At 56.4% G+C, this 14,209-nt stretch overlaps 1 protein-coding gene across 2 annotated transcripts in view; it reads right to left on the bottom strand.

Annotated features, from left to right (window-relative positions):
* PLEKHD1 (pleckstrin homology and coiled-coil domain containing D1) overlaps window positions 1-13,346 on the bottom strand; it is a 31,303-nt gene extending 17,957 nt beyond the window's left edge. Inside the window, exons 1-4 of one of the 2 annotated variants that reach the window (XM_058739465.1) lie at window positions 12,852-13,346; window positions 1,402-1,495; window positions 977-1,066; window positions 668-744 (exon numbers count right to left, since the gene is read on the bottom strand). In XM_058739465.1, the coding sequence (XP_058595448.1) occupies window positions 668-744; window positions 977-1,066; window positions 1,402-1,495; window positions 12,852-13,000 (410 nt within the window). In that variant the 5' untranslated portion in view covers window positions 13,001-13,346. The remainder of the gene's footprint in view (window positions 1-667; window positions 745-976; window positions 1,067-1,401; window positions 1,496-12,851) is intronic. The other variant, XM_058739466.1, reaches the window with a different exon arrangement.
* Between the last annotated feature and the right edge of the window lie 863 nt (window positions 13,347-14,209).

Here is a 14,209-nt window from a genome sequence, read left to right as displayed (position 1 = left end):
AGCATGACCCAGCAGGTGCCGGGACAGGGGTTCACATGTAAATGGACCGTGTTGGGCCGGAGGTTTCTATGATCTGGACTCTGATTTACAAAGCACCCGCTCCAATCTATGCTAGGATTCACTGTGGACCTGGGGAGGTGAGATGGGTGTCAGGAGGCAGCCAAACCCTCCTAGCGGTGCTGGATTTGCTCCCAAGAGTCGGAGACAAGTGGTCTACGTCTGCCACCTGTGACTCCAGACAAGCAAAGGTCACTGGGCTCCAAGCCCACCTGGCAGACCTCTCAACCTGGCCTGTTCTTTCTTGCCCACTCTAACCAACTCCCACAGCCCATCCCTCCAGCCAACCTAAATACTCCTGCTTTTCCTTGGCCTTTTGTGTTTCTTCTCTCCTCTGTCCCATCTGCCCTCCCTCCCCAGGACTTGGAAGAATGCCCAGCTGGGAGAAGCCATGATCAAAAGCCTGGAGGCCCAGGGGCTGCAGTTGGCCAAAGAGAAGCAGGAGTATTTAGGTTGGCTGGAGGGATGGACTGTTTCCAAGACGGCCCAGACAGTTTTCTCCCTCACCCTGCCCTTTTCTGGGGTCCTCAGTTCCCACTAGGTGATCAGGGTGGGCCCAGCCCATAACCATTCACTTTCTGGACGTGCCCCCACGCCTATGAGTACTTACACCTTCCCGGACTCCTGTAGCATCTCCAGCCACTGGGTCTGCTCAAACTCGGACTCAGCAGCCAGCAAGATGTTCCCCTGCCAAGAAGAGGAACCACGGGTGTACCTGAGAGGAGCCCACTCTTGGGATGCCAGAGGCTGCCTGCAGTCTGCTCCTCCATCTCCTCCTCCATCCACCGTCCCACATCTCTATGACCCTGACACCCTCCCAGGCCAGGCCACCGGAGCCGTTGCCCCCAGGGAGCCTGGAGGTTCCCAGGGAAGCAGGTCTGCCCTGCTCAGTCCAGGCTGAGAGGAGAGCTTTACTCACATGGAAGTCCTGGTGGGAGATTTTCATGGCATAGGGCATGCTGGGCTCTTCCTTGGCCTCCACCAGGCAGCCTCCCAGGGGGATGACTCCCTGAGAAAGAACGAGAACAGGCAGCCCTCCCCCCCCTCCCCACATCACTTAAGGCCTCTGGGAGCCCTCAGCCAAAGCCAGGTCCTGCCAAGGGCCCCAGGCTGGGAGCCAGACCAGAACTGACTCCTAGAAGGAAGAGGAAGGACTGGGGCAGGCTCGGGGCCCAGGAAGAGTCGTAGGGGACAAGAGTCCTGTGCCCCAAGAAGGATTCATTCTCCAGACTTTCTGCTAGACCACAGCAAGAAAAGAGACTGTCTTCCACCCTTGCAGGACACCCTCCCTCATTGTCCCCATGGGGTCCTACCCACTGTGGCCCTGGGGAGAGGCTGCCTCACCTTAGGGTGTATATTGAAGTATTTATTGGTTTCGAAGTTCTTTTTCTCGCTTTCAGAGTAGTAAAGAAGAAAGCTCTCTTTGATGATGAAAAACCTACAGTGGGTGGTGGGGAAGAAGGGGCAATAAGGAGGAAAAGGGTGAGGTGTCTTGGGACAGAAAGGCCTCGGGGGGCCCAGCACTCACGTAGAGAGCCCGTGGGCTCACCAGATCAGGCTCATCCTCACCAGCTCGTGTTCCACATCTGCGCAGAGGCCCTTGCCGGCCAGCCACCATCGGCAGCCTGACCCTCACACCGGTGGGCAGCTGGACTGGGAAGCCCACACTGCCTCCGTCCTGCCGCACCGCCACCCTTGGCACAGGAGGGCATCTGTAGTCCTTCCCCTCAGGTACCTTCATCCCCTGAGCCATCACCTCCAGTCCCTTAGGGTCCACCCCAGGAGAAGGGGGAGAAGGGAGAGAAGAAAGCTCTCCCACTGCATCTGCCCTTCAGCCTCTCTGCCCTAGGAGAACAGAGCCTAGAAGCCGCCCCCACCCCCACCTCACTAAGAGATTGTGCATAATTCCAGGATGGGTCTTCTGACAAGGAATCGTGAAACTGACACTTGAACCCAACGTGTGGACCAGGCTAGCGAGGGAAGGCCTGCAGCCTCCATGTGACGCCAGCACTCCCTTTTGTCCGCGTGCTTCATGGCCTCCTTCTGGGACTCACGTCTAACTTAGGACTTCTGGGACCTGGTGCTTTCTGACTGTTGTGGAGGCGACCGCCTGATGCCAACGTGCAGAGCACTTGGACCCAGCCTGGAGGCTCTCCTAGGACTGATGATCGGAGCTGACCGGAATGAAACACCAAGTACAATTCCAGGAAAAGATCCAACCAGGTCTCAAAACCCTGAGGCTCAGGGACAACCACGGCGACTGGCCCCTTGCTCCCAGGGTCCCCGGGAACACTGCTGTTATCGAGGCAGGATCAGGGGAAGGGGTGGCCGCCAAAGCCACTCAGAAGGGCTGACAGGAGCCGGCAGGGTGACTCTCTCCCCTGCTCCGCATTCAGTAACATCGCGTCGGTAGCTTAATATCAGTCACAATGGGAGCAGTTACACCAGGAAAATCATCAAATGATACAAACAGGGCTCCCCCCACCCCCGAGAGAGCCAGTTGTCAGCCATTTACCGGCACACTACTGGTTGGAGGCCCCCTCTTGTCAGGGGCCAGAAAAATTGCCGGAGGTAACAGAAAGCCGGTTTATCTCCGGAAGTCCATCAGCCCCGGGATCTTTCCTGAGGCCACAGCTGCTGGGGGAGGGTCCCCGGGACAGCTGCCACCTCACCTCCCCCAGGAAAGAGAAGCTCAGCTTTGTCCTTTGGCGCGAGCCTCAAGCCAACCCTTGTTCTTTATTTGCACCGACCCTCTCGGCCCAGCCGGATACCGGAGGGAGCTGCGGACTTCTGCTCATGCCAGCTCTTCCCCCAGGTCTCTCTGTCCCCCAGGGAGAAAGGACACATAAATACCACCCTCTGCAGAGCTGCGGGGACAGTCTGGGCCGGCCAGCACCTGACCCCCGCCCATCCTCTCAGCTTTCCCACCACTTCTGCCCTTCAGCTTCTGTGTCCCGAGCCAATACCAAACTCACCACCCCCATCTCACTACTTTTTGCATTGCAGTTGTCCCTGGAAAGCCCTCCCTGTCGCTTTTCATCTGGCTGAGCCCTTCCTTGGTGACCAGTCCAGCCTACAGTGCCGTCTGAGCTCTTCCTGAACTTGCTGACTGGGCGGTGCACTTGGCACCCAGCACCAACATATCCAGGTGTTCTTCTTGTCCTGAGGAGATGCTGGGTTCCCGGGGGACAGGGCCACGCCCCCTGTGACCCATGGGCCAAGGGAGATGCCCCCTGCCTGTTTCAAAGAACTTCACAAAGTAGTTAAGAGCATAGGCTTCGGCATCAGACAGACCTGCCATTTCTTGGCTGAGGGGCATTAGGCGGGTAAGCTCACCTCTCCGAGCCTCAGTTTATTTACCTATGGAATGGGGATGAGAACACCTATCTCGTCTGTTATTTTGAGGACGAAATGAGGTTCTGCTCATCATTCTGCCAATTCCCAGAGGGCCCAGGACAGGGCTGAGTGATGCCTTCCCATGCTCTGAATATGCATCACGCTAGGGAAGCGTGAGACAGACCAGCACAGGGTTGCCTCCTAGGGCCCTCCTCCCCTCCTTTCAATGGCTTCTGAAATACTGTGATGGACTGAACTGTGTTCCTTAAAACTCATATGTTGAAACCCTAACCCACGATGTGACTGTATCTGGAGAGGAGATCTCCAGGAGGTAATTAAGGTTAAGTGAGGCCCAAAGAGTAGGGCCATAATGCAATAGGACTGCGGCCTTGTAAGAAGAGGGGGCTTGCATTCGCTCTGCCACATGCGGACGTAGGGGGAAGGCAGCCATCTGCAAGCCAGGAAGAGTCCTTACCAGAATCTGACTGTGCTGGCACCTTGATCTCCAGCCTCCAGAACAGTGAGAACACACATTTCTGTAGTTTAACAGAACAGTTGAACAGTTTAAGAGACTGTTTATCCCCATCTATGGTATTTTGTTATGGGAACCCAATAAAGACAAATACCTTCTTGCCTTCCTGACGCTTCTGGAGACCCCTCCCCACTGAGGGTAAAGCATTGTGCCAGGGACTTGGTTGGGGAAGGGAAGGATGTGATCGGTAGGTGATCACATGACTCACAGGCAGGGAGAGAACAGGGGCTCTGGAGTCAAACAATCCCCATCCTTCAAGCCATGGTCTCAGGCAAGCTCCCAGTCTTGCTGAGCCTCCCTTTCAAAGCTTCTCTATAAAATAAGGAATGCATGTATATGTCTCTTGGGGGCTGCTGTGAAGATTTATCGCTGAGTTCCTACTCTGTAGCAGGCAATGTCCTTGGTGCTAGGGATAGAATTGTGGGCAAGAGAGACACAAATCCCTGTCCCCATAGAGCTTATACTTGAGTATGTGTAGTGGGGAAGCAGGCAGTAAATAAATAAGAGAGAGAGGTCATTTACCAGATGCTAATAAATGCTATAGAGGAAAATAAAGCAGGATTGAGTAAGTAATGGGGTGAGGGGTGGCGGGGTGGGGGTAGGTTTCAGGTTTCAATATTAAACAGGGTGGTCAGGGAATGCCTGGTTAGGAAGGTGACATTTGAGGAGAAGAAAGATGTTCCAGGCAGAAGAGCCACAGGTGCAAAGGTCCTGGGGTGGGAAGTGTGTCGGGCCCTGGAAGGAACTGCGAGGCTATGGTGTGGCTGCAGCAGGAGCCAGGCAGAAGGTGGCAGGATCAGGTCACCAGGAACACCAAGGGCCCACACACCATGCATGCCAGCCCAGCCTCGTTCCAGCTGTTCTCAGCTTGGTTTGGGTGGGGGTTAGGGTCAAGGGAGAGGAGCTGGCATGAACCTGGAGGAGGAGGGTGACTCCCCGGCTGGCAGGGATGAGTATCGCCCAACAAAGGGCACATTTGGCAGGCAGCCTTCCAGGTCCCAAAGAGCCACCTTTCCTCATAAACCTGTCTCAGTGACAGCTCACTGCTCCAGGATTCTCAGCTTCCTCTCAGCAGGTGGGGGCCCAGGACCCGAGTGCCCCTGCACAGAAGGGCACCTCGTCTTCCTGTCCCTTTCGTCAAAGTCCCCTTGCTCCCAGACAATCTCATTCTGACTGCAAGCCAGAAGCCATCTCCTTCTGTGCCCTACAAGTTGGCCGGCTGTGCAAGGGCTGCAAGTAATCCCCACTTATTCAGCTGTTCTCCTATGTTGGCTCCCCTGCTAAGTGTTCTACATGTACCGGAGTATTTGATCTATGTAACAATCCTGGTAGGCAGGACTCTTGTTCCCATTTTACAGACGAGGAAACTGAGGTGAAGTAATGTGTACAAGGTCACCCAACTAGGGCAGAGGTGGGCTGGGATTGGAACCCACAGACCACAGTCCCTGCTCCTATTCTGCATGTGGAGCCGCTTCCCCGTTCGTTCGTGCCGGCACCCGGGCAGCAAACCGGTGGGCCAGGGGCAGTAGGTACCACGGCGGGGCTAGCCAAGAGTCAGAGCTCTGCCACATAGCAGCTGTGTGATCGGGGCAAGTCACCTGATCGAAACGCCTCAGGTCCAGGTGTGACTGAGGATAATAATAGTAGCTATATCTCTTAGGGTTGTTGGGATCATTAAATCAGTTTGGTCTCACAAAGACTTAGAATATTGTGTGACATGTGGTAAGTATTCAATGAACATTTACTTTTATTACTGCTATTATTTATTATTACGTTCAGTGTCTGCAGCCACCTCCCCTGGCCTCCTTTCCCATTTGCACTCACAAGGCTCCTACCGGCTGGCCTGCTTCTGTCCTGCAGGCACTGGGCACTTTCCTGCATCTGCCACTCCCTCCTGTCTGAAGCCTTCCGTCCAGGGCCACCTTCAGTCCTGGGCGCAGCTTTGTCTCCAGCCCTAGGCTCCTCCTCGGCAGCCCCACGAGGCTGAAGTGCAGCCCAGAGAGTGTGAGCGTGGGCAGGGGTCTGCAGGGCCGGCTGCCTTCTCTCTCAGGCCCTAAAGAATAGTATTTTCACGTCCAGCTTAAGGGACATTTGCAAGGTGCCAAGACGCTCACTTTGCTAAGTGTTTCATTGTCATTTTTTTTTAAGTTAACTTATTTAAGAGAGAGCGTGAGTGGGGGAAGGGAGAGAGAGAGGAGAGAGCGAGAATCCCAAGCAGGCTCCCTCCCCACCATCAGCGTGGAGCCCGAAGCGGGGCTTGAACTCGTGGACCGAACCTGAGCCGAAAGTCCAACCAACCGAGCCACCCAGGCGCTCCTGCGTTATCTTTTTAAATCTCTCACAGCCACTCTAAGAGATGGGGGTATTTGTGTTTCTGTAGCCTGAGGAAACGGAGGCACAGGGAGATTAAGCAGCTAGTAAGAGGCAGACTTGGAACTCAGTTCCGTCCACAGACGCAGCTCGTGTTCTCAACTGCGGTGCTCTGGACTCCCGGCCCTGCTCTCCACTCTATATGGCCCCTCCCGGTCACTCATCACCTGAAATTGTTGGTCCTCCTGGAGCCCTTCGCCGTGGAGAGACTGCAAGCCGCTGGTCAGCTCAGTGGGGCAAACATTCACGAATCACCTGGTAAGGCCAGGCGGGGCCCTGGGGCTGGATGACTCCCTGCCCTCGAGTTGCTTAAAGTCAAATGCAGGCGAGAGAGGATAGAAATCAATAATTAAAACGAACAGCTAATGGAGATCCTCCTTTGTGCCAGGCACCATTGTGTGTGTTAACTCATTCACTCCTCGCATCAGTTAGGTGAGGTAACTGTAGCCTAGAGACGTTAAGTAATATGTGCCCCAGATCACGCGGCTGGTAAGTGGGGGAGCTGGGATAATCCAAAGTACCAGGATGCATTGCACCACTGTAAAGCACCGAGTACCCTGTGACACTGTAAAGCACCAGGATCCCTGGGACACTGTAAGCACCAGAGGAAACTACAGCATTGGAAAGCACTGGAATACCCTGAGACATTGTAAAGCACCAGGATACCCTGGGACACCATAAAGCACCGGGAGACACAGTGACTTGCAAGTTTGTATGGGGTACAGGAAGGGTGCGGACCAGGGAGGAATGAAATGGTTTAGGTGTCCAGCCAAGGGCATTCTCGGAGAGGAGGTGACAGCTTGAGCAGGGTTTCGAAGAATGAATAGGAGTGTGTTAGGAATCTGGGAGGAAGCCAAAGGGGGAGGGGGGCATTCCAGGCAGAAGGAACAGCATATGTAAAGAACAGTGTGTTCAAGGTTATCAAAATATGTCTGGGATTACCGGCAGGTAAGTGCAAACAGGGTGGGCAATGGTGTGGGGGGAGGGGCAGTAAGGGGACCAGAGCAGGGTGGGGCTGCTTCTTGCTGATGAGGGGAGCTGCCAGCTTAGGTGGACAAGGTGGAGACAGGTGCCACCCAACACAGACAAGGGGACCCTGGAGGGATTTCCTAAGCTTTGCCTCCACCTTTTACTCCCCTCCTCGGTGCTCTGAAAGTGACAAAGGCTCAGCCAGAGCTGGATGGTCAACACTGGCCTCGCGATCAATCCAGCTGAAAGTGAGAGAACATGCCGCTTAGGCCCACGGGTCCTTCCTGAGTTGGGCAGGTCCTGTTTAAGACAGAAAGGGATCTACTTTGCTGAACTTATTCTTTGGAGATGCAGAAGCCAAGCATGGGAGTGGGGACTGGAAAGGGTCTTGGAGCACAGAGAGCAATTTGGAGTCAGGGGAAATCCTGGAGGGCTGTGGGGAGGAGGGCTTATGGGAGAGCGCAGAGGAGAGAGGACCCAGAGAAGATGTGGGAGTCTGGGTCCTACAGTGTCTAGAGACAGTGGTGAACAATCCCATCTCCGCTGATGGCAAGATGGGGTGCCTGGAAAGCTTGAGAAAACAGGGCGCCAGCACTCAATGAGACAGCGTTCACACTTCGGTGATTTAAATGCCTCTTCCGCCTTTCTCACTGCCAAACCTTCTCTTCAGCATAGTCTACCAGACTCACAGATACCTTGTGTGAGAGGTGGGTGTGGCCATGTGGCCACGGGGTAGGGTGGGGGAGAGAGAGGGACGAGCTGAGTTCGTGCACCAAGGACTGCCTACAGTGGACGGCACGTTCCTCCATAAACAAGGAAACAAGAGTTTAGAGCCTCGTGAGGAACACAGAAGCCCGGGTGCTGGTTTGGAGTTCCTCGGGATAAAGTGAACTCCCTCTCCGGATGGCAGCGAGAGTCCAGTAAACTTGAGAGCCACCCATGGGTTACATTTCTCAGGAAGGTGGCTATCTAGCATGGCTGCCCCTTCTTCCCCAGATACAACCTTCCAGAAGAGGACCAGCACCCAGTCTCCCTTATCCCTCAGCCTTTCAGGCATTGAGAACGAGCGTGGGTTTGGAGCCAGGTGAATCCTGGAGCCGGGAAAGGACAGCTTATCAGAAGTCCTTTTCAGAATTGATAGAAGGATTGTAGAAATGACACAGCCCCCCCCCACCCCCCCGTGTGTGTCCCTTTTTGTTCATTCCGGGTGGCCTGGTATGCTCAGGGAGTGCTCATCCTGGCCTTGGCCACTTGTGTGGCATTAGGTCTGAGGTGGTAGGACAACAGGAATCCTACCTGTGAAGGGCACGAGTGATGACAAGTTAGGGTTTATGCAGAGCATCAAGCCCAAGGGACTTTTTAAAAATGCTAGTGCAATTCTTCAGACAATACAGTAAAGACAGGGTTAATCTATAAAACAGATTGTAGTGCAGAGGCACTGGGTGAAATGGGCAGAGCCTTGGAGCCCCTCCCTGTGCTCCCCACCCCCTTGTGCTAAAGTCAAGGCATCTCTAGAGTCATCCATGGAACACAGTTGAGAAACCTCAGTGTGATCCACCCCCATTTTGTAGAAGATACACTGCCGGCCAGTGAGGGGAGATGCTGTCATCCCTCAGCCTGGTCCACGAAGCTGGTCACTGGCAGAGCTGGGACTGGAACTCAGAGCTCCTGCTGCCAAGCCTCGGTTTACTTTCGGGCACAGCCCCATCTGCTCTCAAAGGAAATTGCTTTGTTATTTCCAAGTTCTTGACATAAGTTAGCTGAAGTGTCCTGCTTGAGGCCTGACCCCTATGCAGGTGGGACTCATTTTCAAACAGGACATCAACAGCCACTAGGGACTGGTCCTGGGGTTGGGGATGGGGGATGTATGACTTGTTTGTATGAACTCGCTTAACTTTGGGAGGCTTAGTCCCAGCGAATCATTAATTCAGTGAAGCCTGAATTAATATAGTTTCACTGCACAGCTGTGAGATTGTGCCCATCTCCTTAGCCTAAGGACTCAGTGGAACCTCGATGTCACCCCCTCAAAAGGGGCAAGCGTCGTGGACAGAAGGATCTGGGGAGATCTCGCAGCTGCCAGCTTGCCCCCTCCCACCATGCTGTCGCACTGGAAGAAGTGTGGAGAACACAAACTGATTATAAAAAGAGGAGTCTGCGGGCACCTTCCAGCTGTGATAAAACAAGCAGAAATGCTACAGCTGTGTTCGTGGGACACCTCCCACGGCTGTGCAGAATTCCATGTGCGCCAGAAAGCAAACGCAAATCCCAGCGTCACTAGAGGCTGAGGCTGGTGCGTGGAGGTGACACGCAAGGCTCTTCCCCTCAGCCCTTGGGGACAGCTCGGTATTGCCACGTCACCTCTACGAAACGGTATCTTGGAACCACGGATGAAACTCCCAGATCCCAATTCCCCATGGGAAGGAAGTCTCCCTGGATCTTTTTGGCATGATGACCACCATCTGCACAGATGATCTTTCTACATCCGGGCTGGTTATAACCTGAGATGTGGGAAATGTAGCACTTAGTGGACACTAAGTGAGTCTTAGCTCCCTGAGACGCAGACCCACCAATGTTCCAGGAGCGTGAGCATTTGGTCTGGTAGGACAGCGTGCACGTGAGCTGCTGCTGGGCCGGGTTCGGGACCCGCTGGCCACCTTACATGGGGGAAAGCAGGAACAGGGAGGAGCGCAGAAGCTGCAGGAATTGGCTGGGCCTTCCTCATCAGGGTCTCTGGCCCTGGCATTTGTTCAGGGGGCACTGGGGAGAGGGACAGAGGCCAGGGAGAGATTGCACCTTGGGAAGGCTGGCCTGCCTGAGGGACTGGCCCCACTTCGAGCTGATGCTGGCTGAGGCTGAGATGCCCTCCGCGCCTTTCCTCCCTGTCTCTGAGCGGCCAGGCCTCTGCATCTCCCCCGCTCACAAACTAGGGAGGACAGAGTCATCAATCAATCTTACCCTCTAGACACCTCTCCCAGCTTCTTATCTCTTCTAACTAGTGTTTTGATTCCTTTCCCCTTTTGATCCCCACGGTGTGTTGGGGCGGGGAGGGAGGGGGGAAAGCTGATCCTTTAGCTCAAGGGCATCTTCCCACCCCAGGAAGGGCAAGGCTGCTCAGGCAGTAGGGTTTGAAGGCACAGGTCCCGAGATGGGCCCTGAGCCTGAGCGGAAGAGGTTTTACAGAACCCAGCTGGCCACAGCCGGTTCCATCTTGCCCATCCGTTATTTATGCAGCTCGGGAGACTTTCCAGGCCCCCTCCCCTTAGCTGCCCAGCTAGGGCATCGATCGCCCTAATGGCAAGGCTCTGCAGTGGCAGGGCTGGGCTGCCCCCTCCCCAAGCCTTCCTGTGGCCGCTAATTAGCTGAAGTCCAGAGACTCCATTTCACAAATGGGGAGGCAGGGCCCAGGGGGCCCTGTTGGAAAGTGGGAGGGGACTAAGTTTAGCGTCATGCCTCCCCCACCCCAAATGACTGTTAGTTTTTTCCTGAGCCCCAGGGGAGGGGGAGCCTGTCCAGTGGCAGCTCCAGAATTCCAGAAGGGGGAAAGGTGACAGTCTCCTCAGAAGGGGGCTGGAGGACTTGACCTGAAGCTGGCTTTGCAGAGCATGTGCACTGTTCTGACTTAGACTGGATGGTTTTTGAGTGGCTTTGGGGGCTGCTGATGGAGAGTATGGAGTGGAGGTGGGGGGTGGGGGGCTAAAACCTCCCAAGCCTCCTTTGGCTCCACTACCCTGCTTTGAGCTGGGAGCCTTTGCCCCTGACTCCTCCCAGCCCTGGAATCAACTGTGGGTACAGGGCCTAGGTCCCCACCACTGTGGGTGAGGAGGGCTAGGAGACATATCCTGGAGTTCACAGGCCCCTAGCATGTACTAGGGATGCGATCGGGAGCAATTGGCTGGCAAGAAGAATCCTGGAGGACAAGACCCAGACTCAGTGTAGCCACCAGACCCAATGGAGAAGGAGCAGTGGCTGCCTGGAGGCTGGAGAGGGGAGCTTCCTGCTAATGGTACTTGAATTTACAAGCAGCCTTCCCACCCCACCCACCCTACTAGGCTGTGCGGGTAGAGACAAGGCTGCTCCTGGCACTCAGGAAGTGCGTCTTAGACAGCACAGCCCTGGAAGCCCCTCATAAGATGCCCTCCGAGCTCCCCCAGGCCTCCTTTTAGGAGAGGAGACATAAGTTTAACTTTGGAGGAATGCAAGTAACCTATATCCCATTAAATCCCAGAAAGAAACCTGGCAGAACCAACAAAGGTATGTGAAACTAGCTATGGAAAACGTGGAACACCCCCCCCCACACACACACACACCTCCTTTCGTTCTATGTATGGTCTTGTAGAAATATTAAATTATTAATCCAAATAGAACATCAGAACCAACCACATCTCTGTGATCTGTGATCTGTAGTTCTGGAAACATCTAAGGCTCTGCTTCAGGACAGACTCGTAGTGGGATGGGAAAGAGAATCTAGACACACTCCTAGTTTCCTGGAGGGGTCATGCCTTCAGGGAGAGGCTGGATCAGGATTTTAGTTCTACAAACCATTCTAATAGCAAGTCTCAGAACTCAGATTGATTGGCTTGAGGGTGGAGACAGTCCAGAAGGCAGCCCATTGCTCCTGCAACCAGCATTGGGAGCCTCCTGCAAGTTTAGGGCTGTGAGCCATTCCCTCAGTACCTTCCTCCAATAAGGAGCCCCTTCTTCCTCCAGTACCTTCTAGGCCCATTTATAAGTGGAAAGTGGCTACTGACTGACATCTGGTGAGTCCCCTCTGAGTTGGGGACTGGGAAGCTGGTCTGAAAGACAGGGCTGGGGCTGCTCTGACCCTCTCCACCACCCCTTCCAACAGATCAATCCCCTCCCCTCCCCCCCTCAGTCTCTGTGCCTCTCTACCACAGCTCAGTCCCTCCTTTCAGGCCCCTGTGTCTGAAGCACTGGGCACTCTTTTCCCTGGGCCCAGATTTTTAAAAATTAGCTCAAGGGACAGTCGGAGGGGTTGCCAAAATTATGCCACCACCAGTACGTACAGACCCTTCCTAGCCCTTCCTCTCTCCCCTGGCCTGAGCCTTTCCGCAGGGCCATAGGTGGAGCTAGCAGTGTGCACAGGTGAAGTAGGGGAGAGGGGTAGGACACAGGAACCCCACCTCTAAGCCCGATGCTAGATGCCTGGTGGGGGGCGGGGGGAGGTTGTGGAGATGGAATTGTCAGTGGGGATCCCAAGAGGATATCTTTGGCTGGAGACAGGGCTTCTCCCTCCCCAGGAGAATCTAGCCCACCTTGGCACAGATGGTCTCCTACCATGGCCATGATCTCTTCCGCCCACACCCTACGTCCCCACTGGGGCTTATATCCATTCCACGGAGAATTCCCCACCGCCCCCAGGCCAGCTCGACCAGTAACCGACAGAATGACCCCAACCCCGACCGAGATCAGTATCTTCCAGGGAGAGCCAGGATTGAGTGAAATGGGGCGAGGCCAAGATCACAAAGGAAATCAGAAGCAGGATGGTAATATAGAGGCCGGTACGGGGTCCTTAGGCCCTGGGCTCCCTCCCCAGGCGGTCCTCACCGGGCGCGGAAGGCGCACTCACCGCCGGGACCACTTGGCCGACGGCCTCCCGAAGGGCCGCTTCCACAGCACACCGTAGAGCTGCACTTTGGTGCTGATGTCCAGCGCGTCCGAGTCAGTCTGCTCCAGAGACGGCGAGGGCGACACCGAGTTGGACTTGGACGTGAACATCCTGCCTCGGCAGGACTGCCCCGGGCCCGGACCACCCTCTCCCCCGGGCCGGCACAGACGCTGGGGCTCCGGGCGAGGGCGGACGCGCGGCAGAAGGCTGCGGGGAGGCGGCGTCGGCCGGTGGCTCCGGGCTCCGGGCGCCGTCGGGGCGCGTCCCGGCCAGCGGAGACGCGGAGCTGCGGGGGCCGGGACCCGCCGCCGGAAAGCGCGCGGTGTGGGGAGCGCGGCGCGGAGGGGGAGCGGGGAGCGCAGTCTGCCGCTCGGCCTCGAGATTGGGGCGGGCCCGGCGGGAACCCGGCGGGGAGGGCCGCTCAGCCTCCAGCAGGCAGCATCTCCCCCGGCTCCCCGCGACAGCCCCAATTCTGGTGGCCCCGATTGGCTGGGAGGGGCAGGTGAGCTAGCTGGAGGCCGGCCGCGAGCGCCAATCAGGGCGGGCGCCGGCTGGAGGGCCGGGCTCCGCGCATCCGGAAGGTCCCGGCGGGTCGTTCGGCCCGGTATGCGGCCGCAGCCTTTCCCCACCCCCACCCCTCGCGCCCGGCTCTCCTCCCCCTCCCACCCCCCACCCCCGTCTCCACCCCCGTTGTCTCTGGCGTGCAGACAGGGCCTACACAGAAACTGGGAACTCGTGTGCTTTGTGATGGGCTTGGAGTCTCTCCTGGAGACACCTACTCTGTGTCTGGGTAGAGGAGAGCAATGAGCAAGGGTTTGGTGTCAGCCAAGCGGGCTCCGAATCCCAACTCAGTCCTGCGGCCCCGAGAAGCTGCGGAGAGCCTTGCTTCCCGCACCTGTAAAGCAGGGATGCCAGTGCCTCCTCGGGCAGGGCGCTGGCCAGGAAAGACTTCAGTAAGTGCCCGAAGCGCCCGCCCGGAGAGCAGGTTCCCTGCCTTCCCCGCCCCATCAGGTGGGTTCCGCTCGGCACCGCCGCCTCCGCCTTGCCGGGATCAGATTCCTTTTCCCAGAACTTGGTCGTCTGCGTCGGCATTTGGAATTCAGTGCCAGTCCCGAGCGTCAGTGCAGTTTGTGTCCGTGATTAATCTGCGCGCCGGGCGGGTGTTCCCGGGCGCGGGCGCTCCAATCACATCCGCTCCTCTCTGTCTCCGCTCTGGGCCACCGGCTCGCCTTCACGCAGAGGCAGACGGCAGCCCAGCCCCTGGGGACCGCGGGCGGAAAGGCAGCGCTCGGGAGGCGGGGGAGTGAGTTTGCGCAGTC

Source organism: Neofelis nebulosa, chromosome 7 (genome assembly GCF_028018385.1).
Source record: "Neofelis nebulosa isolate mNeoNeb1 chromosome 7, mNeoNeb1.pri, whole genome shotgun sequence".
NCBI lineage: Eukaryota > Metazoa > Chordata > Mammalia > Carnivora > Felidae > Neofelis > Neofelis nebulosa.
This window is presented reverse-complemented; position numbering and strand designations above follow the sequence as displayed.